A 26,409-nucleotide genomic window follows, 5' to 3' on the forward strand; every position below is an offset into this window, starting at 1 on the left:
TTTAATTTTTATTATATAAATTTACTATGTGTAAAGCACATGTCTTATCCTAGTCTTATTAAAAATGAGAGCATATGAATTGGTTCAAATCAATATAAAATTATTACCTTATGCACATTTTAAATTTTTTTCTTTGGTTGATGGTAGTCGGTACAATACAAATAATTTATGCAGCTTCAACATTTTCAGGTCAATATAGTGAACCATTTTCTTTTTCACAAAAATATAGTGAACCATTTTAGCCGATATTTCGTAAAACAACAAGAATGGGTTATAACTACATATGACCTTTCATATCATGCTTTTGTGTTGGGCTACTACGTGGTAATAAGCTACACATGTTGTTAGTTATTGTGGTTTCTTTTAAGAGTACATGAACTGATGTTGATTGTACATTGATTGGATATTGATGAAGTTGCAAGGCCAAAACCTGATTGATTGATTTTGTTTGTTTTGTTATTATTATACTTTGAAGTGTAAACTTTCATCATATCAATTGACGCGTTTTTCATAATTACAACCACTACGCTTTTCTTTTGAATGGGAAGCGTAAACAGTAACCATATTATAATATCCGAGTTGTAATATATAAAAAAAGTTTAAGAGAATTGATTTGACTACTTATGTCACCAAAGTTGATTTACTTTTTCTGTTACACATCCGTTTAAAACTCCAGAATTAAGCGTAATTGGACTGGAGTAATGAAAAGATGGGTGATCTATCGGAAAGTGATTCGCGATACCGTGTGAGTGAGGCTAAAGTACGGAGAAATGTCGGATGGTGATTGCAGGATCAGTAAACGATGATTGCGAGCTTTTGGAAAATTAACGACCGACCGTCGGATGGGATGGGGCCTACGGACCGAGAGAACGGGCGTAGGCAACCCATTAGCCGTGGACGGTCGGAGCGTTACAAGTGGTATCAGAGTGGATTCTATCCCAACTTCAACCTGAAACGGCGATTTATGAGACATGGATTTCAGCGATTTTCAATGTTTGGGGACTGGAAGTTAAAAAAAAAATTGACACCCTTTTGTCCAATATCATTTGGTTAGTGATTAGTGTTTCTGATTTTTATTTTTATTTTTTGAGGAAAAAACCAAATATATGTTCGTTTCCTTTATTTCCGATCTCATATTCTTTTTCCTCCGTAACCGTTGAAGTATTTTCTCGGTTTGGTTAAAACTTAATTATAAAATATTATGAAAATATACTATAAATTTATGTTTGTTCGATTTTGTAGGGATACTAAACAACCGAAAACTACAGTCAACCAAACCAAAATAAAATAAACTGGAATGAACCAAAAATCGAAATCCCATACATCAACATATTAGCGATAAACAAACGGATTAATAAATTTTCTTTTCTTTTAGCAAAAAAAAAAAATTTCTTTTCTCGATTAACACACACCGCTAGCGTTTTTTTTGGCAAGAGACTGAGCTTGAAAAATGAACCTGATTTTTTAAACATATCTGCAAACACAATTTAGAAAGTTGTTATTTTTTAAAAAATATCATTTAATTAATTATTTCAACCAATCGTAAAAACTCTAAGATTATTTCAATGGTTACACAATATCCAATAAATAAAAAGATGCATTAAAATATGTAAACTACTTATATTGTGAAACAAATGTTTTTTTCTAAAACTACTTACAATTAGAAACATAGGGAGTATGAGTTTCACTAAAAGAAATAAGTTTTTTCATAGAAAACTAGATTTTGATCTGCAATTGGAAAAGATGAATTTATTTTTAAAATTAAATAAACTCTTTTTAAATGAATATACATATAAAATAGTGTATAGGTCTAGACACATTTATCACAAAACCAAAATTGAAAAGAATTTCATAATAACCGAGCAGATCCTATATCTTTGCAGCCAGAATACTGAAACTTGACCGAAATCAAATCAACTGGGTACTTGAATTTAAAATACAAATTATATACTTACAAATAATAATTATATTTAATATATAAATAACTAAATATCCTAAAACTAATATTTATTAACCAAATTACCCGAAAAATTGAATTACCCAAATATTTTTAGTTAAAATATTAAAAATATCCAAATTATCTGATATTTTTATTTCGAACAAACCGAATTACCTGATATCTAAACTGAAAACCTTAAATTATCTATTAATCTGAAATTACCTGAAAAAAACAGAATCGAATTGGAACATAGTTGGACCCAATTTTTGGGATATTAACTGGTTTCCAACTTTGCTACAGAACCAAACCAAAACTTAAATAACCCAACTGATGAAACCAAATGTTTCCTAAATTTATAGAACCAAAACACTAAAAACAAAAATACCCGAACCAAAAACGAATGTTGGGGACTAATAGTGCATCTACACTTATATGGTGAGAAGAAAGCATTCTATTTTACAAATTATTAAACTTATATTATTGGAGATACATATGTGGTTTATAGGCAAAGTAAAATATAAGAAGTGTTTTTATATCTGATTCAGATCCGTGGTTGAATAAGTAAACCTGTAATGTATATAATATTGTCAAGCTTATGTTTTTTATGTTGCATTCTATCAGAGGTCCTACTAGCTGATATGTTTCCACAAAATTTGGATTTAATGAAAACCTATTAATTAAAAATTGGATAAAATCCAAAACCCGCCGTTAACCTGATACTGGTTGCCCCGGTAAGATCCATAAAACTGATAACAATTATGAAAAAATGATTAAATTTCTCATGTATTTTATAATACTATATAAAACAAAATAACTATTTTATTTGTCCAGATAAAAACCCAGAAAAGTCTGATAACATTTTAAGAAAAAATTGATTAAGCTTTTCATGTATTTTATAATAATACATAAAACTAAATATACTATTTTATTTTTTCATATGAAAAGTACATGTATATAAAATTAGATTATAGTTTAGAAATATACGAAATATGGTTTAGTATATATGGTATAGAAGTTTATGGAAATATTGTTTTTAAACGTCTGATTAATTATGTTATTACAATGCTGGGAAATATTACATAAACGATTTTACAGTCGACACTTCTACCACCTTATGAGAATACATGTTTGACTGCGTCACTCCGAACCGTCCTATGAGATCCATGTTCGATGATATGCCATACACCATGATGAAGATCTCTTGTAATCATTTTCTCCATAATCTGCATAATTTACGTTTTTTGAGGTTTGAACCTTAAACCTCCTGGTGTAAAAGCATTAATGAATTCTTAGTTAAACTACTCGATTAAGGGAACTTCCACATGGAAATATGGTTTAAGGTATAAGGTTTGATTTATACTGTAATTATGATAAAAATCTCTAGAAAATATTGGACAAATACATAAATTCAAGAGTATACATGAAAATAGTGAGAGTCGAATAAGGATATAATATATGGTTTATGGTATAGAGTTTTGGTGTGTATTGAACATATGCATAATACCTTTGGACATATTTTGTAAGTTCATGCATAGATTTAAAAAAAAAACTGCATGAATAACATACCAACTAATTTAATTATTACCAGTAGTATTTTTGTTTTTTTTATGTTTGTGTTATTTATATAGGTCGAAATATGTACATTGCATATTATTAATTTTTTTTGACTTTTTCCTAACATACCAACTAATTTGATTATTACCAATAGTATTTTTGTTTTTTATGTTTGTGTTATATATATAGGGCGAAATATGTACATTGCATATTATTAAATTTTTTTTTGACTTTTTCCTAACTTAATGAAGTGAATAATTGCACTCAAAATATTGAGTGTAAAAGGGTATGTTAGCTGCCAAAATATTGGGTGATATAATGATAGGCAGGTTGGTTGTTCCCTTTTAATAATATTGATAATTTTGATTAAGGTAAGTATACAAAGATATACTAAGTTTCCACTGAACTGGTTTCAATTTATAAGTAGATTTTTAATATGATTTTGTTTTAATAGTATAGATAAAAAGATTGGTGAAGTCTGGTGTGGTTTTTATTAGTTAAAATCCTCTTGAATAACAATGGAGAGATGTATCTTCACGTCAAATCTGGTGACATATATTTAGAATCCGCGATTACTCCTTTTAATCATTGATCAATCAAAGCTTCAACTAGGCACAACCGTGGGATGATAGGACCAATCAGTTTGACTGCTAGTCTTACCGTCCGGTCTTCTTTTCCATTTTTTATTTAATTTATCGAAAACAAAACTTTGACGGACAAGAAACTGAAATGGTCCACTTGAGATCGTTAAGATCATGAATGCGAAGGACCAGTGAGAAATTAAAGCTTTTAGAATCGGGTGGTTTAGAGAGAACAAGGACCCATGCATGCCAAACGTACGAGAGAGGCTGGATCGTCCAGCGAAATTACTTCCCTTGTTGTGGAGGAGAAGAAGATGCACACTTACCAGACATATGGACCACAGTTCCTTATTTTCACCAATATTTTTACGATGTCTATTTTTCTAATTTAGTTTCAAACTTATTTCCCTCATCATTTGTCTAAATGAAATATCAACTCAACTACAAATAAGTAATTTAAATCTTACTTCAAAATATAAGAAACATGAAAGATGCTATACTATACAAATGAGGCACCTTATGTATCAGTTGTTTTTTTATTGACTTCATGTATTATTTGAAAAAAAAAAGTATTATTTGTTAGTGCTATGGTTTTAATTAGTTTATAGTCTTTACTACTGAAAGTGTTTTGTCTTTGAATTATATTAGTTCTAGTCTCTGCAGTATCTGGATTTTGTCATTTTAAAACAGAAAGTATAATATATGTATATGTTTCCGTTGTACATATATATTCATTTTGGTGATGAATAATAACAAAATGGCTCCTCCACTTGGTTTGAGTCACCGGCATTTGATCCCAACTCATCGGCATGAGATAAAAAATGTGAGCTTATTTTGAGGCAAAAATTAATAATTAGTACAATTTAGAGTGTTAACGGAGTCTATTTATATTATTATTTTTTTTTGAAAAGAGAGTCTATAATTATATTTTTTTTTTGTAACTGAGTCTATTTATATTGCTGACTAAAAAAAAACTTAAAGCTCGTTAAACGAAAAGATGATGTGGCCGACTTAGAGAGTTAGCACGAATTGTACGTACATTAGTTCATCTAGATTACACTAGAAATTGGATCCTTTAACGGTTCGAGCTTCCGAATGAAGTTTAAAGCGTGAAGTAAACTAGAAATAAAAAGTGGCCATGAAAATGCAATTATTCAAAACTGCGTCAAGTTCATGCTAAAAGATCTCTCAAGAAATAAAATGGAAGTATTATTTAAAACCTAATTTATTTGAACAATCCAATGGACCCCCCCCCCCCAACAAATTACTATGTGTCTACTATTAATTGGCAGTCTTTATCATGTGATAATTATTAAATCGTAATTCCTCCGTTTCAAATTATATACCGTTGTAGAGCAAAATTTTTGTTTTAAAATAAGTGTCGTTTTCGGTTTTTAATGCAAAATTTATTGAAAATATTCTCTATTCTATTTTTATATTGGTCGATGTGTATTGGTAATAGTATTTTTATTTTGGAAATATGTAAAATTAAATATTTTCTTAATCTGTGTGCAAAGACTTAGAACGATAAAAATATGAAACGGAGGGAGTACTATCTTTTTACCTGAGAGCACATATACTTATTTTTTTTGTTGTTGGCAGCAGCACAGAGATATTTTACAGATATAGTACTTCATTTGTATAGTGCATGAAAATCTGGTCAAATATATTATGATCTTTCCCAGTCATGTGTATAATTAAGATATATATGGACGCAACCATCTATACCGTTTACTATCGAAGAGCACCACTTTCCAACACGATTTGGTTGACAAGCTAACTATATAATTCAGAGCCAAGGAAAAAGCACAAACTAATAAAAGGCAAAATTAAAGAAAAAGAGCTTCAGAGAAAAAAAAAAAAGCAGAAACATGATTTGAAAAAAGCAAAGTGCTTCCTATGTTCAAAATGTGGGACTGGAAACTATAAGGATATATCAAATCTGTTTGCCTACTTGGGGCCAGCCACTACTAATTACTTCACCAAAATTTTAATTAAAACAAAAAGTGATGTTTAAAATTAATGATTTGATGTTGACAAAAATAAAATACAAAGATTTGATTTGGTATCTGAATATCTGATATTGTTTCCTAAAATTTCCCCAACAGCTTGCCAAAAGTGTAGGCCTCCAGCTTGTTACTTGTGTGCCTTTTGCAAAAGTAAATTTTCTGTAAGATCCTTGTTCTTTTTCCTTTTCCCTTATGCTTTTCCCGAATTTTCTTTCATTTCACACATTAATATATGTTTTCCAATGGATTAAAGCTTCAGAATTTCAATGGGTATATATATTTCAATGAAACGCAATTTCGTTTGGATCTGAATTCTGTATAAGCTACCTGACAGAAAATCATAGACCGCAATCTAGATGAAGCCACATGGTTTTGTATCAGTATACATTCTCTAATCACGTGGCTATTAAGGTCACATGGCCAGTGGTCCAAAGACTAAGAAGAAATATATAATTACTGATAATTACAGAATGGTCTTAAATTCAAAAAGCATTACTGGTTACATATTTTTGATTAAAACCCAGTTTCATTATATGTCTCGGTCTTTTGTAGCCAAAAGCTTATAATTCAGTAGTGAAGTAAACAAGAAATGCTCTAAAAATCGTTAGGCGATAGTAAGGATTCCTTATAGAGAATTATTGTTTAGTCGGGTGTCTATATTCATTCTTTAAATGTCTAGATCAATTTTATAATTAGTTAATTTGAAAAAATTGTTTCATTTATATCCACCTAAACTGATTTTTAAAACACTATGAATACATACTCCCTTCCCGATTTAGTTTTTTTTTCTTGTTCTATAAAGATATATTTTCTATATTTTAGTGTATTTTTGTATATTTTTAAAATGTATTACTTAAAAATATTTGAATTGATTAAATATCATTGGTTGATAATTATTGGAAAATGTATAGTAAAATAAATAAATAAAAATAATTGTAAACATACATTATAGTTTTAATATACTTAATACTCCAGAAATTTGTATTTCCAAGGAATGGAGTGTAAATGTAATTTAAATAGTTTATTCTATTTGATAAACTTACAAACTACAAAACTTATACTGGTACAGAATCACTATGCAGAATCTTATTAAATAAGGATTTGACTTTAGTATCATCAGTCTTCGTAGGGTTTTCAGAAAAAAACTAATTGGGTCTGTACCATAATAAATTACCCGTAACCAATTTTTTTAAATCCGATCCGGATATTGAGCCGGATGACTTTCCAGATCACCGGATTATTAGATCGACTGCGAATAAACCGCAAACTAATAAATTAATTTATTTTATTTTATAATAATATATTAGCCATGAAAAAAAACTAAAATTAAATATTTTTACATGTTTTTCAAAACATAAAATAATAGTTTGGATATGTATATATTTTATGACATCTAAAAGAAATATCAAAATTTATAATTCATAAATATCTAAATATCTAATATGAATAATAAATTAAACTTCAAATTCAAAATAAATCAAAAATAAAACATCATTGAAATAATTTTTCAATAAAAAAATAATGTAACACCAAATCACATCAACTAATTTTAGTAGAGATCACCAGAGAAAGAAGAAGATGACAATAAAACTGAAAAAGTGTAAATCTAATTTTTAATTGGAAATTTCGAATATAAAATAAAATCTAAAAGCATAGTTCAAATAAAAGTAAAAGTTATCCGGTTCAACCAATATTCAACCGGTATCGGGTTTTAGTGAGTTTTTATGGGTTTTTAAATATTAGACTAGATTCTTACTCGTCCTTTAAAGGGCGGGTATATTTTTGTTTTAATTTAATTCTCATATTTGTGTTTTCTTTGTGATTATATTTTTATTTTTCTTTGTAATCATATTTGTATAAATTTTAAGTAAAATATATTTTTATTAAATAGTAGCAATTTAAAAATTGATCCGGTATATTGCCGGCCGAACCCGCCAATCCGCGGGTTTCAATATTTTTTTGGTCAAAAATATGATCCGTACAACCCGCAAACAAATAATTTGTACCGGCACCTGTTCATTTAATTTTGCGGATATCCGCAGGTTATAATTTTTTCTAAACTAATTATTTAATTTAATTATTATAAATATATAAAAATATATTTATAATAAAAATTATAAATTATAAATTTATAATTGTTTTTTAAATTACCATATTTTTTAAAAAGTGTTTACTTTTCTTTTTATTTTTATTTACCAACTCACACTAACTCCGAATAAAATACTCATAACCCGCATCTGCAAATCGATTTTTCAAATAGTTGAACCAAGTTTATGATTCAACTAATATCAATGGAACATGATCCAAAATTAATAGTATAGATATATAAAGTAGCATGTTATATTAATCAAAGAAAATGTTGAAATTTTCGAAATAAAAATTAAGATTATTGAATAACATTAAGATTATTTGGTTTGTATACTGACAAAATGAGTAAACATAGCGGAATAATATACTAATGTCACAGTAATGATTATTTTTATATGTAACCGTGGGATTTATGTATTAGAAAGAAGTTGATAGCCATAATTATGGATTCTATTTAAAGAGTGGTTATAAAACATATATTAGAAGTTGATAGCGATAATTATGGATTCCATTTAAAGGGTGATTATAAAACGTATATTAGGATGCAGTTAGAAAATATATGTAAGTATGTAACATAAAAAATAATTATTGGACACAATTTCATATTAATTGGTCATACTTCAACTTTAATAGTATTGATTTTTTACAAAAACCAAACCGAATTTGTGTTAGATCACCGGATTTACCGGTTCAAATGCGGGTCCAGGTGGATTTCAAAACAATGCCCTTAACTGATATTTATTTTTCATTTTAAAATATTTGAATGAATACAATATTATACTAATTGGCTTTAAATTTATATATGTCACTGACTGAACGACGTTGGGTTATTGACATTCATCACATGGGCATATTGTATATTCTTGACAGTGAAATTATTTTTATTTTGCCGTCGTAGAACATACGGTTTCAGATGACAAAAAAAGAACATACTGTTTCACAACGGTTTTGCTGATTTTTATGAAATACATTTTATACGCAAAATCCTACTAATACGGCCAAGATAACAAAACCATGATGAAATCTAAACGGAACATTCCATTTGACATGAGAGCTACGATATATTTATATAGCTATATCTAGTTTAATTTTAAATATGTGACAAAATTTTCATGTGGAGACCGTACATCTAGCAATAATTGGAAAAAGGGCCAGCAGAATTATAAATGTGAGGTCTTATTTTCTGACGAATGTATAACACAGTGGTCCATATCTATGATACTTCTACTAGGGAATGAAATCATTTCGACAGCGAAATTTTCATTGACACATTCATTGGACATTTTTCTTAGTTTTTATTTATAACAATTGACTTACTCTTATATTAGTTAAAAAGAGCAAGAGTTTTAGCTAAACATATTATGTATATAACAAAAAAACTCAACACTATACCCTGCCATAAAAAATTGAACCGAAAAAAGCTAAGAAAAACAAAGAGCATACCTAACTAAGGAAACTAAAGAAAATGAAAGCATTGAAAGAAAGTGTAGAAAGATTTACAAAGTGGGTTATAAGCATGCAAAGAGAGAGAGGGTCCCCTCCTCTCCTTGGGGCAGATGATCATCAATTCCCACCACGTTCACTCTCACTAAATTTCCTTTTCATTCTTTCTTTCCTCAAAACTGCATTGCAGCTGGAGATAAGTCTTAATTTACATCACTCCCCAATCCTCCCCTTGAAACCCAAACCATCAATTTGCTTCTTTGATCGCTACCCGTCTTCAAGTTATATCGTTTTCTGATAGAAACATTTCATCTCTCAACCGTCTAGTATTAATCTACTCTAGGCTTGATCAGGTTTTCTTGACATGAACACTTGTATATGTCTATGGGCTTGATCAGATTTTCTTGAACACTCGTATATATTTTGAGCTATTCTCTTTGCATCCATTGATGCTCCAGAAATCCCACGTTTTGTGAACCCCACCGCATATAGCCCACATTCCCCTCTCCATCCCTCCGGAAACTCTTGTATTGGGAACCCATCTTTCTTACTAAACATTTTATTCTCCTGCAAAATTATTTGTTTATTAAGAAAATATGTAATGCGGCTTCTCGATATAAATATTTGTATATTCCTACGAAAAGATAATTTTAATAAAGATTTTAGTGATCGTTTTAAACAAAAGTGGGCATATGTAAAATAACTATACTGGAAAAAAAACTATATTATCATTATTGACCACCTTTAGCCAAGAGGGTACGTTGCTTTTGTAGCCAGTTGCCAATATTATGGCGTCAAATTTCTCCGTTTTCCCGTTATCGAACTCGACTTCGTGCCGTTTTAACCTTCTTATCCCGGAACAAACCTTTTGTTGTTAACAAATCAAATATCACAATCAGTAAACTGGTTATTAGCGTATATATTATATGATATATAATATTTGATTGAGATATACGGTACCTTGATATCTCCTGTTTTGATCTTGGCAAGCGTCCCCACGTCTAGAACCGGGGTTTTGCCGGTGAGATTTTTGAGCTCTAGTGGACCTAACCGGGGTCGGTTAAGACCTAACAGGGTGGTATCCCCAAGGATGAACCAGGAAACAACCAAGAGGAAACGGTCAACGAGCCGGATGGGCAACCATTTGAGTAACAACATGGACAGCCCAAAAGTTGAAGTACCCAACATCTCTCGTGGTAGGACGTGCACCTTCACCAGTTAAAAAAAAGTCGATCAGCAAATATGGATTCTTAAAACTACGGAAGAGAAAATCATATTCTACGTACCTATATTTTAGTATATTTCTAAGATGTTAAGAGACTATGATATGATTCGATTCGTGTGAGAATGTTTGCGCGTGCTTATGATAATCCAATAAAGTTTGTGTTCTGATAGTTCTCATTCTCTATTATAAAAATAGTATTTCCGTTACACAGAAATTAGGTAAACCTCTTTATTTATAAAAGTTATACTATTAACAAATTGTTGGAACTTGAAGTCACAAGGGCCTAAAAAGACAGAATAAAATCTTAAAGATGAATACCAGCCTTTGTATTTTTCAGTATATTTCTTTTAAAACAGATTAATAAAAAAAAATCAAGTGTGAATATAATCAAACTGAAACGCAAAAGAATTATAAATTATTTTCGAATTGTCACTGTAAAACCACAAAAAATTAAACAGCGTGCACAAACGATTATTCTGAAATCTCCAGCTAGTATTAAAGCGACACTAATGATTAAACTACAATTAGTTTGTATAAATAATTGAGCTCTTTATGAAAATAGTACACAATCAAAGAGGTTTTTTGAAAAACATTATTGTTGATAATAAAATCTTGTTAAAGGGATTCGACTAAAAGAAGAGTAAAGAAACTTTTGAAAAACAATAATCTTCAAGTTAATGATGTTTAAGATCAAAGTTCTTTTCATCTTTTCAAATATTTGAGGAACATATTTTTGTTCTCGCTAAAATTCGTTTTAACTAGAACATCTTAAACATATTTCATAAACGGGATATTATCTAGTACAATCAAAAATCACAATAATCTATTTATACTTATGTCGACAAAAATTCAGGGAAAACACAAAATCCTTAAAGTTGTAAAATTAGAGAAAAGTTTGCAACATATCTTGGGTTAAAAAGTTAAGTTAGGAATATCAGAAGATCAACTCGAATAAAAGAAAAAATATATATATTATATGTGACCTTTTCTTTAGCATAGAAGAACACTCTACCAAACGTGAAAGAGCCAAAAAAAGTATATCGAAAACGCATAAGCAAAGTTAATTTAATCTCCAAACTTCTTAAAATAAGAAAAAAAAATACTTACAGCGTCTCTGACAACGAGAGAAGGCTGAGCACCGAAGTTGCATAGATCCAAACAAACCTCCATGCCGGAGTTTCCACATCCGACGACCAAAACTCTTTTTCCGGCGAAATCTCCACCAGTCTTATAATGACTCGTATGCTTAACTATCCCCGTCGCCGCAAACTTCTCCATCCCCTCAAACCTAGGGACAACAGGCTCTGCATTCTCCCCCGTGGCAGCTACCAACCACCGGCAAACATACTCCATCATGCCATCTTTACCCACGCTCCTCACTCGCCACTCCCGAGGTTCTCATCAAACTCCGCCGACTCAACCGTCTGACCAAACTCCGGTCGTATATCGAACCTACGAGCGTAGTCCTCGAGGTACTCGATGAACTGCTGTTTTGTCGGATAAGTTGGGAAGTCAGTAGGAAAGGGCATAAGCGGAAGCTCACAGAATTTCTTTGGAAGGTGAAGACGGAGGCGGTCGTATGTCTTAAGCTGCCACAGTGACGCTATGCAGTTTGATCTCTCGAGTAATACGAAGTTATTCCTTTCTCTTTGAGACAAGCCGCCGTCGCTAGTCCCGACGGTCCAGCGCCTACGATCACTGGTCCGGTGAAGACGCAGATGCGGCGTTTGTGACGTCATCATGCCGTGGTTGGAGGACAAGTTGTCATTTGCTAGTTTTCCTTCCATCTCTCTCTTCCAATCCATCAAGAAAGCTAAACCAAGAATCGTTCTTCTTTTTTGTTCCTCTCTTGTTTTCTTATGTATTTGTAATGTATTCTAAGTACTTATTCTTAAGAGGATACGAGAAGGGTTTGTAGTTTAGAAGTGATGGTGGTGGTGACAGTATTTAAGGGCAAAGGAAAGATTGAACAATTTGACATTTAAAAGCATGGAGTAAGAATAAAAAGAGGGATGGTAAAGAAAGGTGTTTCTTAATTTTTATAATTGATTTCCTGAAGAGAATAATTAATATTATGCGATGGGAATCAAAGAGGTTAGGGTTTGGATTGAGTCTGCTGAAACGAGGGATAGAGAGATAGAGAGAGATCTTATCCAAATAAGAAGAATGAGTAAAGAGACTGAGAGATTATCGTTGATTTATGTTTTGCTGAGAGTGGAAACCGGAGGATGATCAGAGAACTACGGGTCTCTTAAATCACCATTAAAACTTATAGAGAGGGGTATAAATTGTAGTTGTGACTTGTGATGTGACTATCTCTTATATGTGTATATATTTATGTCCTTAAAATACTTAAATAGGAGTTTATATATTTAATGGAGTTCTCTTTTTTTTTCCACCTATGAGATTTTTGTGTTCAACTCCACTTTTTGACTCTTTACCTCATTGAAATCTCAACGTTTGATAAGTAATCTTTTGATTCTCTTATGATCACTTAAATGTCTCCACAATATGAGTTTTATACAATAAAGAGTATTTGTATTTTTGTGTCTATTACATCAGTTTTCATTATATGCCTTTAACAAAGTATCATATTTTACATTTAACAATATACCATCTACGGTGAGCATATATATTCGAGTGATCTCAATAAAAGAAAATCTAGCCCACAACATATACAATAGCCGGCCATCCTGCAAATTTTCAGAACTTTCAATAAAGATCTAGTCCACAACATATTCAATTTGCAGTCGGTTACCCATCAACTGCTTCTTCTGCATTTTATGTCATGAATTTGTTAATGGTTTTGGGAGGAACGTTCCTCCGACAATTCGAATTTTTCTATATATTCTACGCGACTGTTTAATAACTTTTGACCTATATATATTTTTTTTCACGAATGCTAGTATGCTACAATGAAAATCAGATTATATCAAGTTTTTAAATTAAAATATAATGTTACTAGAAGCGAAAGAGAAGAAATGAACACTATATATATATATATATATATATATATATATATATATATAACAGAAATAAAAGTCTATTTGATAAATTAAATGTATATATAAATAAATCAATTCACAATATATAATCATATAGAGTCTAAAATATGTTCTAACCTCTTTTGTTTCTTATTTATTTATTTTAAACGTACCTCTTTGTTTTTAGTTTTATGCCCATCTTTTTCTTTTTATTTTATTGTAAACTAGTTTAATGCCATCTTCCATAGTGTCATAATGCAATTTTTTTCTGTATATGAGCTTTATTAGTAAGTTAGTATTGAGGAAGTGTCATGCCCCGTCAGCCACATAGATCGTACACTTGGTAACTTTGTACTTCATGTGTGTTTTTCCTACACAATACCATTTTATATACATTCTTTTCGCTCTCAATCATCGTTTTATTTGCCAAGCTTTTATTGGGTGTATATGGACATTATTATATACTTTATTATATGTCAAGGGAATTTTGCTTTCTTAAAGTATTTATATAAATAATAATAAAATTAAGGTGATTGATGAGTGATAAATCATGAGTAACAGTATTATAAATTTTGGCTTTAGTTAGAGACATTGTATAGCGCACGATTATATTTATTCATAATGTAAATATAAATGCTATAAATATTTAAATGGATGCATCATTTAACCAATTATATATGTAATTACTATAAAATAAGTGCAACTCAAATAAATTAGTAAAGTATTACTATAGAATTATTTGCGATTGATGGATACCAGATGTTTTGTACCATCTAAAAATATCTAAAACATTAAAAAAAACTTTTATTAAGAGGTTTTCATATGAATATCTTACAAGAAAGAGTAATTTTTTTACTGAGAATCTTTGAGATACCTATGAAAAGTCAATAAGAGTCATATCTTTATATATGATTATTTACAAATAAGAATTTAGTTATACGAAAAATCTTCTTTGAGAACTGAAGATACATGTAGGATTGGTTACATGTATAATATTGTGAATATTTGCAAATTAAGGAAACACAAAACTATAATTGCTGTTTCTACAGATACATGATTATGAACTCATACGGCAATATGAAAAACGTTTCCCATTTGGCCATATTATAATTGGACTCTGCGGAGCTAAATACTAACGCGAGTAATTTGGTACCCTTAAAAGTAATACAAAGGATACCATATCGTACAAATTCACAGTTCACACCACAGTTTTCTAACCTCTCCTTGGCATGCCCTTTTGCTATCTCAATGGGTTTCTCTTTGCCCTTCGATTATATGTGCAAAAAAAAATTCGTCATTTCGGATGTCACAATGAGAAATAGAGAGACTTCATTGGATGGAGATACGAGTGGAGTAAAGATCCCTAAACTAGACAAATACACACACCTAATCCGTTTTGTTTATGTGGCCACTTTTCGAGCGTAAACTTAACTAATCAAATAACATCACCTACCATACCCTGTAGAACCTTGGACATGTGTATGTTATACATATTTTACTATAATATTTACACAATACATGAGATATAAAGTTTTTGTTTGCTCTGTCCTATGATACATATATAAATTTAGCGATATTATTTAATCAGAGATGAACTAGTATAAATACTGATGTCGTATAGTATTTTATTTTATTTCTATAAGATAATTAGTATTTTGTACAGTTTATATCACTATACTCTTAAAAAGACATATATCTATTGGATGGTATTTTATTTTTGAAAAGATATCTTTATTTTTTTATTAAACAGAGGTATTCTGACCTTCACATAAGTGAGTCTAGACTAATCACATATTTGAAATCTATATTTTTAGCCTACAAGTTGATCATTTATTCCTAGCAATATCGAAATGTTAAGATATCAAAATCAAGGTTCAAGATTTTTAATTTTATTTTAAACTTAAGGTTCAAGATTTTTTTACTAATGCTTTAAACTTGGTTATATATTTCGTGGACATTATATGGTAACATTTATATCTATAATGCATTGGATACGTACAATTTTTTTTTTAAAAAAATAGCTCTCACGTCAGACTTTTTAATTAGACATTATAAAATTCTTAAGAAATAAATGTTATCTCTTAAAAATATGTTTCTATTACTATATAACATGATTTAAATGTGTATGTATTGTATGTTGCTGAAAAAAGATCTATTCTATTAATTCTTCAACATGTCCAATTGATATGGAGTTATGTCCACTTTTTAATTTTTATAACTGCCTTTTAATATACTTTATTTAATTTTCTATAACTGTTCATTACTAATTAACTACTTTTATATGTTGAATACATATTGAATAACCTCCGCTTTAACTCCACAATAATCGGGAGCACTTATCACAATTACTAAAAACTGTCGACTGACACTATTCCATAGTATATTCCATAGTGAACATTTACGTGCTCTACTAACATTAATTACATCATAGTTATAAGGTTTATTTTCATTTATCCATTCTATAGACCTTATATTATAATACTTATACAACTAAACCGTAAAACCAAATTGGATTACAAACTTAAATATAGGCTTTTGACATTTTTTTATGTCTTTAAGAAACCTAACAACTTTAAGAAATTGGAGTACGCAATTTAAGTTAAATATCTACAGCAACAAAAATATTGATGCTTCAAATTATAGTGAACATTCTTGGTTTAAGTATTTATAATATTAATTATAATATTGTTAGTGAATATAAATTAAAATTAAATTTTTATTTATAAAACCAATATTATGAAAACAATATTATTCCTAATATCAATACTATTAAAACATAAACATTTTCTGTTGATAATAGTTAAGACCAATTTAGAAAAAATCAAAAACTATATGTAACTACTTATATCTACATATTAATATAACTGTGAAAGAAGCTTGAATAATATTATAACGTAAATCGTTAAGAATGATAACTGTTAAACTTAAATTCGTGGGGAAGCTATAACTACACTCGCCTTTATTTAAATCATGTATAATTTTTTATTATAAATATATTTTTATAATAATTAAATTAAATAATGAATTTTAAAATATTTATAATCCGCGGATAACCACCAAATTAATCAGAGCGGGTGTGGGACCCGCCTTTTTATATTTTTTAGTTTTATATTCTTTTAAAAATTTAATTTTTATATTTATATGTTTTAGTCATATTTTTGTTTTTCATTATATAACATTTCTCTTAAATAATTAATAGGAGGTTTTAATCATTGTATTAAAATAGTTTTACCATACATATATCAATATGTTATGTTTCTATTTTAATAGTATTGACTAGATTCAGATTCGCTTTTAAAAGAGCTGGTATATTTTTTTGTTTTACATATTTTAGAAATTCAATTTTTATATTTATGTTTTTAATCATATTTATATTTTTCTTTGTATAATATTTCTTTTAAATAATTAGTAAGAGGTTTTAATAATTATCGTAAAATAATTTGACCACACATATATCAATTGGTCATATTCCTATTTTAGTATATTGATATTATATAATGAAAAAAATGTAAACAAAAACATAAATATAAAAATTAAATTTATAAAAAATGTAAAAAAAAAATATACCCGCCCTTCTAAGGGCGGGTCAAAATCTAGTACTGAAAATAAAGTTCGATATAAATCAATAAGGCAAAATATAAAAACAACATATAATCAAGCTGATATCTGAAAAGGCCATGGGAACTGACTTAAGTATGAGATCGATAAAAGGTATAAAGGAGACATATTAGTAGGCTTTGGAGTGCCTATAAGGCTATATGTAGCCTAGGCGTTAGAACTCTCTTCACGCATTATTTAAACCATCATCTTTAAAAATTTACTTATGCGATCGGAATATTTAGGATAGTGGATATGTGGAATTGAGGTTGTCACATGCTCTTCTACGGAATTGAGTTTTCACGTTACCAATTTTTTTGTGGTCTTCAATTCCTTGATCAAAGGCTTCGTTGAGGTCATGGACCGTGATGCTATCGATGCATTGTCCAGGTTAAATTTGGATAATGGCAACAATATTTCATACCACTAGCTAGACTCAATGTTTGTGATAAGCTTAATCAACTATTTATAAAAAAACAAATACAATTAAGATGGAACTATCGGTAATCACAAGCCCACTCAGCTCCACTTATCTAATAATATCCCTTTTTATTTCTGCTCTCGAGACATTCGTGGGGAAGAATGACTTCTGGCTATTTAAAACAATATTTAAAGGGAATTTCACGCTGGCCGGTTATTTGCTTTTCTTATAATATGATAAAGCAAAGGAAAAACAAAGTGATGAATAATTAATCGTGCTTAGTTTTCTAATAGCAATGGGGTAGCTAATAATTACCCAATCTGTCTAATGATTATAAGTTTAAGTGGGGTTGTGACTAAGAAGTAAGCAAAGTTAGAATTCTAATTAACATGATGAAAGAACATACAAGCGTAACTAAAAACAAATATGTGTGTAAGATGTTATCATCAAATATACAGCCATGGAAATGCATTTTTCGTATTATTAAAATTCTAAGGAGCCAATTAAGAGAAACAATCTAGAAATATGGGATTTTTTTTCTCAATATTCCCTTCTGCAATAAATAACAATATGTTGTCACGTTGGCATTTACTTGAAAATGCAATTTGAAGAGTGAAAAAACATTTCTCAATTCAAACAATTACAAAACTAATTTAGTCCGCGTACAAAATCTGGTATATTTCGCAACTCCGCGTTTTGAAATTCTTTTGAACCGGTTGCCATTCTCCACCATCAACAAAAATCATGAAAAGATAAAATTTTCCTTGTTATCTCGGATGCCAGAACTTTCTGTTCGTTTCCAGAATAGAAGGCTTCTGATAAACTCCACAGAACTTAAAACTATCACTGTCTATGAAATGCTTGAATTTCATAGACAGTGGAAAGAAAGAAATTTTGAACATTTAAACTGGTGAAGATGCCAAGAACTCGGACTGTACACTTGCCTCCATCGCCAATTCGGATCCGAAAAGACGGGCTTGCAAACGCCACCACATATAGTCTGATATAGTATCCGAACCTGCACATAATATAGCCAACTCACCCTGCCACAGAAAAACAAACGAACCTCTATGACATTAGGATGTGCTAATTGGACAAGCGTTGACACCAGTAGGCAAAGAGCACCCACACCAAACCAACAACACTTTCTGCTATTGAGAACCGAGAGCACTTTTCTGTGACCACAATGTCACATTCCGGTGTAAAAAAAAAAGCAAGAAACATAAAGACCAAGGACACACATATGATGAACATGACCATCATCATTCACCAAAATAACCAGAAAGAGAACCACGCAGGAGGATCAACAGTGATGAAAGCCATTGAAATGTCATGAAGAAAGCCATGGACGACTTCTTCCAAACAACCCACATAACTCTTGCAAATTGGAACTAGATTGGGGCACCATCTACTAATGCATACCTCAATCCATGACCCACCTATGAGGAAGTGGAAATCTTCGGAGCTCACACGACAGAAGAGAGAGGGTAAACCCTTCTCGACACCGAAGAGAAATGCTAAACCCTTTACCGCAGCATGAAAACACCAAAACTAGAGCCTTCGTACAGCTGAAACTTCACACCATCGTAAGGAGTAGCGAGAGCCAGGAGATCACATCAAAATTGAAAAATCGAGATCCACTTTGTGAACCCTCAAAGCCGACCACAACCACCACCATCCGAGTAAAATCTAAATAATCTTAGTAAAAATCTAACGGCTAGTAAAATCTATGTTTATATTCTAACTTAAGGTGGATCCACATATCTACTTGACCATTATCTGGATATTTTTTATCAAGGTTATCTATAAAAATTCGGAAGAATAGCTGGAAAAAATTATGAAGCTGGAAAATTTACCCAGCTTTCCTTCCGAATAAAATCTAAATAATTTTAATAAAAAATATCTCAATAATGGTCAAGTACATACATGAATCCAGCTTGAATTGTTAAGAAATAAGTGTTGCTTCGTAAAGTTTCTAAGAAAATCGTATTCGAAAGTCATTCTTGGATGTTAGTAAGCAAAATAAATGTATAATTTTTCAAGAACTTATATCCCTCATACGAAAGTCATTCTTGGATATTAGTTAGCAAATTAAAGGTGCAATTTATAAGAATTTATATCACATGCGTCCATGTATTACAATCCATATCTAACATTTACATATTCTTACGTAAATGCTTTTATATTGTACATAAATCATGATAAAAATATTTATATTAAGTTTATTCAACCCTCCAATCATTTTCTGTTCTGTATCATTTGCTACTTCAAAATCATTTTAGATCATTTCTCTTGATTTATTATCCTTTTTTAGTATGTCCAGAAAAAAAAATATTTAAGAGATGTTTTTATCAGTGAATAATAAAAAGGAACCATTCTGCATATTTAAACTAAGAGAGATTACTTTTTCAAAACATTATAAACATAATGAGCAAAGACAATCTTCTTTAGCCTTTATGTTCCATCAGATATCATGCAAACACATAATGCTGAATCTGTTCGATAAAGACATGCCTTTTTAGGAGAACAAAACAAACTAAAACTTAAACAAACAAAGAGGAAAACATTTAAAGATATTAAATAGGAATAATTGTTTTACCAAAACAAAATAAAAAATAGGGATAATTGGTGTATATTCGTAAAGAAGTAAAGAATGAAAAAAGTAACCATTCTACAGTGCCAATCCTTAGATGTGACAAAGTTGCGACCAAAGATGCACATATTAGCATTGATAGCGTGTGCGCGTGTGGATGCCAAGTGAAGGAAAAAGCCATGTACTGAATTCTTTCTATCAAATTTAACCCTTTTCTAATAGAATAGAACCTAAAATAGTATTTTTTCCGTCTTCTTAGATCAGTTTAGTATGTTTGCCGTTTGCCGTTTTGAATCCCTAACTCTAAACGATTTTTTAAACCCCAAACTATAATGAGATGTTAGATATCTAAAACTCATTCGATATAATGGTTCTTGATCGATAACTTAGTTATAACTGATTTTCATTACACAAAACTGACTTTCATTGCGAATGGGTCTTGTGATCAAGTGGCAGTGAAAAAATCTGAGACGTTAACTCGTTTCAGTTTCGATCCTTTTGATATGCGAAATTCGCATTGTTCTGTTCAGCTAATATGAATATGAGTCAATGTTTTAAGACTCATTTGAATGCCCTAGAAAAATAGTTCATTCGCGGCCTTTCGACTCTCCTAGATTCAACTTGGTTAAAAAATTCATTTCTCAAAAAAACTGACTTTCATTACACAATCAATAACATATAATATTCAGAATTATTTTTGGATTTGATACCATGTAAATCATGTTAATAAATTTACAACTCAGTATCCCTTGAGAATGAATGAAGTGACCCATATGTCTCATTAGTTAGGTATCCGGCCCTTATTGGTGTTATATTTCTAACATAGTGTTAATAAAATTTAATTGAATGAATAGTAAATAACGCATGTTCTTAAATTCCCTAACTCCTAAGTATTGAGAAACAGGTCCTCAATAAAATGGATTTGTTGCATACTAGTACGGTCAACTTACAAGATAGAAATGAAAAATACAAATGCGGTGAGCGTGGATCGAACACGCGACCTTCAGATCTTCAGTCTGACGCTCTCCCAACTGAGCTATCCCCGCTTGGTGACATATACAATACACTAACGTATTAATGATATTCAAAACGCTTCAGGTGCACTCTAGTAGAAACTCAGAACTTCTGTGAAGCTGAAAATGGCAATACAAGATACATGTAGTAAGAAGAAGTATAGTCAGGAGTATAAAGTCTTGGTCATGTGGATAAAGTTATGAAACCTTTCTTTTATTTTGTAGCAGTATGAAAGACAATCATATGATTGTACTGTAGAATATCCCAAACGATAAAACATCCGTCTTACTATGATCTCACATCACATCTTGTTTTGTCATAAAAGTATTGTGATAACGAGTTTGATTCGTTATCACTAGACTCGCTTGACTCAATGAATTGAGGTGATTTTACTCGTTTGAAACGGTTCGCCGTTCGTTAAAACACCAAATCGTAGTTCACGTACAAAAGATCCCAATCTAGAACGATCTTGTCCAGAGATCAAACAATTTGTGAACTACTCTGTTTAATACTCGATACTCTGCTTCTCTACTAGCCAGCTCTCCTCTTTCGATTAGTCGTTGGTATTTGGTATGGCTCCAACAGACTACAAACGACGACTCTAACAAACTCCTTCCTCCAATCCTTAGCTTCCACGTATCCGAGCCGTTGGTATCACTCCAACAGACTCATTTGCGTATTCATGTAACATATTGTCGTTGTAGATTTGAAGTAACCATGTATTAAAATTTTACTCAGCAAAATAACTATTGTTTTTAGTTCATTCTCTCTTGTTGTGAGAATACAAGTACTCCCATACTTCACTTTTCAAAACTTGGACCTCTCAATCTTTGCAGAGACGCAACCTTACTTAAAGATATTTTCCTCATATATTAGAAGCACTAAGAAAAGAAAAACTCGGTGACATCTTAGTAGGAATGAGTTGTATCAAAGAAGATTTGCTTGTGAAACTATTCCAAAGGAGGTTTCAAAAACTAGTAAGCCAAAGATGTGTTTTTATCCTTTGGGATATTCTTGCAATGCCACAATGGAAAAATGACAGTATTTCATAAGAAAAGATAGACGATAACACCAAAAAACACCGTTTCACTAGATAAAGAGAGCTGAAGGTAACACAGACATTTCCTCATTCCAGCTTGATGCGGTCCATGTCGTTTATCACACCTTCAAGCTGCACAATGAGAAGAAGAAAAAAAAACAGTTAGATTCTTATCATGTCTGCTATTTTATGCGTGCGCCTGTGCCTGTACAGTGTGCACACATCTTAGATTCAGTTTGCATACCTTTGCAATCTGCCGCAAGAAGAAATCACCATAACGCTTTGCAGGTTTTGATTCCACAACGTAGATCATGTCCTGCAGTTATTACACCATCTTTAGATTTACGTCTAGAACCAAAAAGCACCAGTGAACTTGAGATATTGAAAAAAGTAGGAAGAACATACGTTGTTGATGTAGAAATCAATGTCTGCATTGGAGATGATCTTCCCATCAGAACCAACTGAATGTGTCTTGTGCTTGTATGTTAGCAATATGGTCCTGCGTGTTTAAATTAGTAAATGTCAAAGAAAGAAAAAACAAGGTACATTGCTAAGAGACTTTTAGTTAAAGTTCCTCACCTTAGAGTTGGTTCATCAACTTCCATGTAGTTTGCGAGCTTAGCAAGAGAGATGGAGGAGTAAACTTTAAGGAACGTCCTCACTCCTGACAACAGCTGCTGCTGCTTCACCTCATAAAGGAACATCTTCAACTGAAGCCTGTACGCATCCTGAGAGATGACACAAGCCTGTTTAAACACACAAGTCTTCTTCATAAAATGTTTTAAAAAGAAGTCCAGGTAGTAACCTGATTGTAATTGACAAGAGGCTCCTCGAAACTTGGTGCGGAAGGGGTGATGAACTTAGGGCACGCGTAAGAGAAGAGCTCGTCATAGATACCAAACGCCTCATCGTCGTACCTCTGCATCCTCATCATCTTCTCACCGTACTTCTCACGCAGCTGAGAGTTGACAGACTCGTCGACGAGCTTCGTCTGAGGGCAGAGGGAGAGGCAAACCGCAAGCAAAGCATACATCTGCTCATTCTTCTTCAGCAACTGCTCATACTGAGGCGACTTTTGATGGTACTGCTTCGTCTTGTAAATGTAGAGGAGGATCTTGTTGAACTCACGAACCGCATCCACGTACCTTCTCAACATGAGGTTGGCGAATCCATAGTGATAGATGGTAGCGATGTGGCATCCAATGACACTGGTGTAAACACCTTGCTGAGTGATGTCAATGGGCTGAAGCCACTTGAGACCAGTATGGTAATCACCCAAGAGGCAGTGAACACGGAGGAGACCGACCATGCTGAAGTAACCAAGGACCTTCAACACGTTGCTCCCACCGCTGTAATCATACCCGTCGGTAGCGGTGAACTGCTCGAGCCCTTCCTTCTCCTGCTCAAGAATCTGGATGATGGTGGACTTCTCCACAAGCGCTTGCAAGAAGTTGAGCACCCCATACACATTCCACGCCTGAGAGAGATAAGTGTTTTGTTAAGTAACAGATGAAAAGCTTACCTTATTGAGAGAGAAACAAACAAGAAAAGAAAAATAAATAAAATACCTTGTCGTTCTGTTTGAGGAGTGCAATCTCCTGCTCTGTTTTGTTCTTCATCTTGGCTCTGTACTGACAGAAGCTCTGGAACTGATAGACAAACTCATCCACCATGTCCCACAACCACTGGTTCGGCAGCTGCATATTCACTACACCGTGCAACACCACCTACACATTCAGACAACCATAACAAATAAAGAGATAAACTTTTGAACATTACTAAATCAAAAAGAATCTTAATTTAACCTTATCAAACACCAAACCCTAATTTCTATCGAGACAAATCTAAATCAGACAGAAACAACCAAACAAACACCTGAAACAGGCTGCAGTAGTTATCATAGGAATCGATCCTCTGCTTGAGCGTCGGAGACAGCCTCGCGTACAAGTGTCGGAACCACATCTCGCGGTACAAGAGACAAAACACGTGATCGTTGTCGACGTAAGGAGCAATCGCTTCGACGGAAGGCCAGGGGGTGTCCTTGAACAGGCGCTCGGACAGGGTCTGGAACGAGGTCTCGCACATCTGGTGGATCTCGTAGACGTTCTTCTCCCTGATGTGTCTGTACATGTGGACCACGAAGGACTTGACGGAGTCCGGCACGAAGTTCGGGTCGTAGACGGCGTCCTGGCCGCCCTGACGCTGAACGTCGTCGTAGTTCGTCGGAGCGTCTTCGAAGTCGTAGGTGGTCGTCATGGCTTTTTTTTGGCAGAATCGACCTTCTTCTCTCGTTGCTGATGAGCTGAGGAATGTGAAGAGAGACGGAAAAGAGGAGAAGGAGACACGAAGGTTAAAGCTAGGGCTTACTAAAGAGATTGATAACCGGTTTACTTTGGTCTAATTTTGGTTTGGTATAATTGAAATTGATTACTTTAATTTATACCGGAATTGGATAGATGTAGACCGGTTTATTCTTGGCTAACTATAGAAGCTTCACGCCGTGAAAGATCTCATCTCATCGCCGTTTGTTTCTTCGCTCTCTCTCTCTCTCTCGCTTGAAGGTAAAAGCTTCATTGATTCTTCTTGATTTTCGCGATTTGCGTCCTTTCATATGATATGACTTCGTTTCTAGGCATCAAAGTTTCTCCATTTGCTGATGATTTGTGCAGATCTCAAAGTAGTGAGATTGATACTTTACCTTAGGTTAATACGGTTTTGCGTTTAATTGATCCCTGTGAAGTAATTTTAATGGGTTTTGTGCTGGGTTTTGCTAAAAATCTCATCTTGTTGAAAGAATTAAGTTTGATTTTTTGCAGTTGGCGTGATCGACTTCTTTGTGCAAATTCAGACATGCAGGTTTCACCTTTTTTTATCTTGTCTCTATTACCACCAATCTATGTCGTGTTGTGTAGTAGAAATCGAATTTCTAACGATAGTAGCTTCTGAAAAAATCTGGGTTTAATGTTATTAGCAATCACGAGCTAGACTGTTCAAGGAGTACAAAGAGGTTCAGAGAGAGAAAGTAGCTGATCCTGATATTCAATTGGTCTGTGATGATACCAACATTTTCAAATGGACTGCACTTATCAAGGTTCCGTCATTGAAGCAATTCCCTTTTTTAGGTTAAAAAAGATGAAAGCTTTGGTTTGTCTTTTAAACAGGTCTGTATCTTTTTTTTTTAGGGACCATCCGAGACTCCTTATGAAGGCGGAGTGTTTCAGCTTGCATTTGCTGTTCCTGAACCGTATCCTCTGCAGCCTCCTCAAGTGCGGTTCTTGACCAAAATATTCCATCCCAATGTGCATTTCAAGGTAAATGAAAACATTGATGTGAATGAATCTCCGGCGAAAGAGTGTTTCTTAGTGTCCGCTTTTGTGTTCTGTAGACTGGGGAAATATGTCTTGACATATTGAAGAACGCCTGGAGCCCTGCGTGGACGCTTCAGTCGGTGTGTAGAGCTATCATAGCATTGATGGCTCATCCTGAGGCAGACAGTCCTCTCAACTGCGACTCAGGTACAAGCTCTAGTTAGTTTTCCATGTACTATGCACAGTGCTTTTAACTTCAAATTTGATTTGATCTCTTTTTGTTTGGGTTTTTTTGCATCTTTTAAAGGAAACCTTCTAAGGTCTGGGGATGTCAGAGGCTTCAATTCAATGGCACGCATGTACACACGCCTCGCCGCTATGCCCAAGAAAGGATGATCCTCTCTTTGCTTTCTTTTCGGGTTATTACTCGTTTTCTGTGAAATGTAATGAAAAATGATTTGGGAAAACGAATACATTATTAACAATTCATATGTAAGGCTGCAAAAGAGATGTTTCTTCTTGAACATGGTTTACAATGTTATTGATGATACATATGAGCATGGTCCACCGGTTTTAATAAGAAGTGATGTTCTACTTTTTAAGAGGTTTTTAAC

At 32.3% G+C, this 26,409-nt stretch overlaps 3 protein-coding genes and 1 non-coding gene across 5 annotated transcripts; 1 reads left to right on the top strand and 3 right to left on the bottom strand.

Moving 5' to 3' along the window:
- Window positions 1-9,633: 9,633 nt before the first annotated feature.
- On the bottom strand, window positions 9,634-13,090 carry LOC108852041 (indole-3-pyruvate monooxygenase YUCCA6). The gene is given in 7 exon segments (XM_057007366.1): window positions 9,634-10,181; window positions 10,357-10,479; window positions 10,575-10,823; window positions 11,947-12,227; window positions 12,230-12,472; window positions 12,475-12,565; window positions 12,567-13,090. Coding segments are annotated over 7 exon segments (1,293 nt in total). The 5' UTR covers window positions 12,645-13,090; the 3' UTR covers window positions 9,634-9,953.
- Window positions 13,091-21,407: 8,317 nt separating this feature from the next.
- On the bottom strand, window positions 21,408-21,480 carry TRNAF-GAA (transfer RNA phenylalanine (anticodon GAA)). The gene has a single exon. It is a non-coding gene; the product is annotated as a tRNA-Phe (tRNA).
- An 876-nt stretch (window positions 21,481-22,356) lies between these two features.
- On the bottom strand, window positions 22,357-24,823 carry LOC108855233 (uncharacterized). The gene is made up of 7 exons (XM_018628999.2): window positions 24,363-24,823; window positions 24,056-24,214; window positions 23,293-23,964; window positions 23,067-23,215; window positions 22,893-22,986; window positions 22,732-22,803; window positions 22,357-22,619 (listed from the first exon to the last, which is right to left on the bottom strand). Exons 1-7 carry the CDS (start codon window positions 24,741-24,743, stop codon window positions 22,575-22,577), a joined length of 1,572 nt encoding a protein of 523 aa, XP_018484501.1. The 5' UTR covers window positions 24,744-24,823; the 3' UTR covers window positions 22,357-22,574.
- A 132-nt stretch (window positions 24,824-24,955) lies between these two features.
- LOC108848399 (protein PEROXIN-4) lies at window positions 24,956-26,403 on the top strand. Of its 2 annotated transcripts, none has more exons than XM_018621755.2 (6): window positions 24,956-25,048; window positions 25,304-25,343; window positions 25,459-25,578; window positions 25,670-25,798; window positions 25,873-26,002; window positions 26,103-26,403. In XM_018621755.2, exons 2-6 carry the CDS (start codon window positions 25,338-25,340, stop codon window positions 26,189-26,191), a joined length of 474 nt encoding a protein of 157 aa, XP_018477257.1. In that variant the 5' UTR covers window positions 24,956-25,048; window positions 25,304-25,337; the 3' UTR covers window positions 26,192-26,403. The 2 variants fall into 2 exon arrangements, with proteins under 2 accessions (XP_018477257.1, XP_056863432.1); XM_057007452.1 differs by lacking the exon at window positions 24,956-25,048 and adding an exon at window positions 25,129-25,190.
- Window positions 26,404-26,409: the final 6 nt, after the last annotated feature.

Source organism: Raphanus sativus, chromosome 4 (assembly GCF_000801105.2).
Source record: "Raphanus sativus cultivar WK10039 chromosome 4, ASM80110v3, whole genome shotgun sequence".
Taxonomy (NCBI): Eukaryota; Viridiplantae; Streptophyta; class Magnoliopsida; order Brassicales; family Brassicaceae; genus Raphanus; species Raphanus sativus.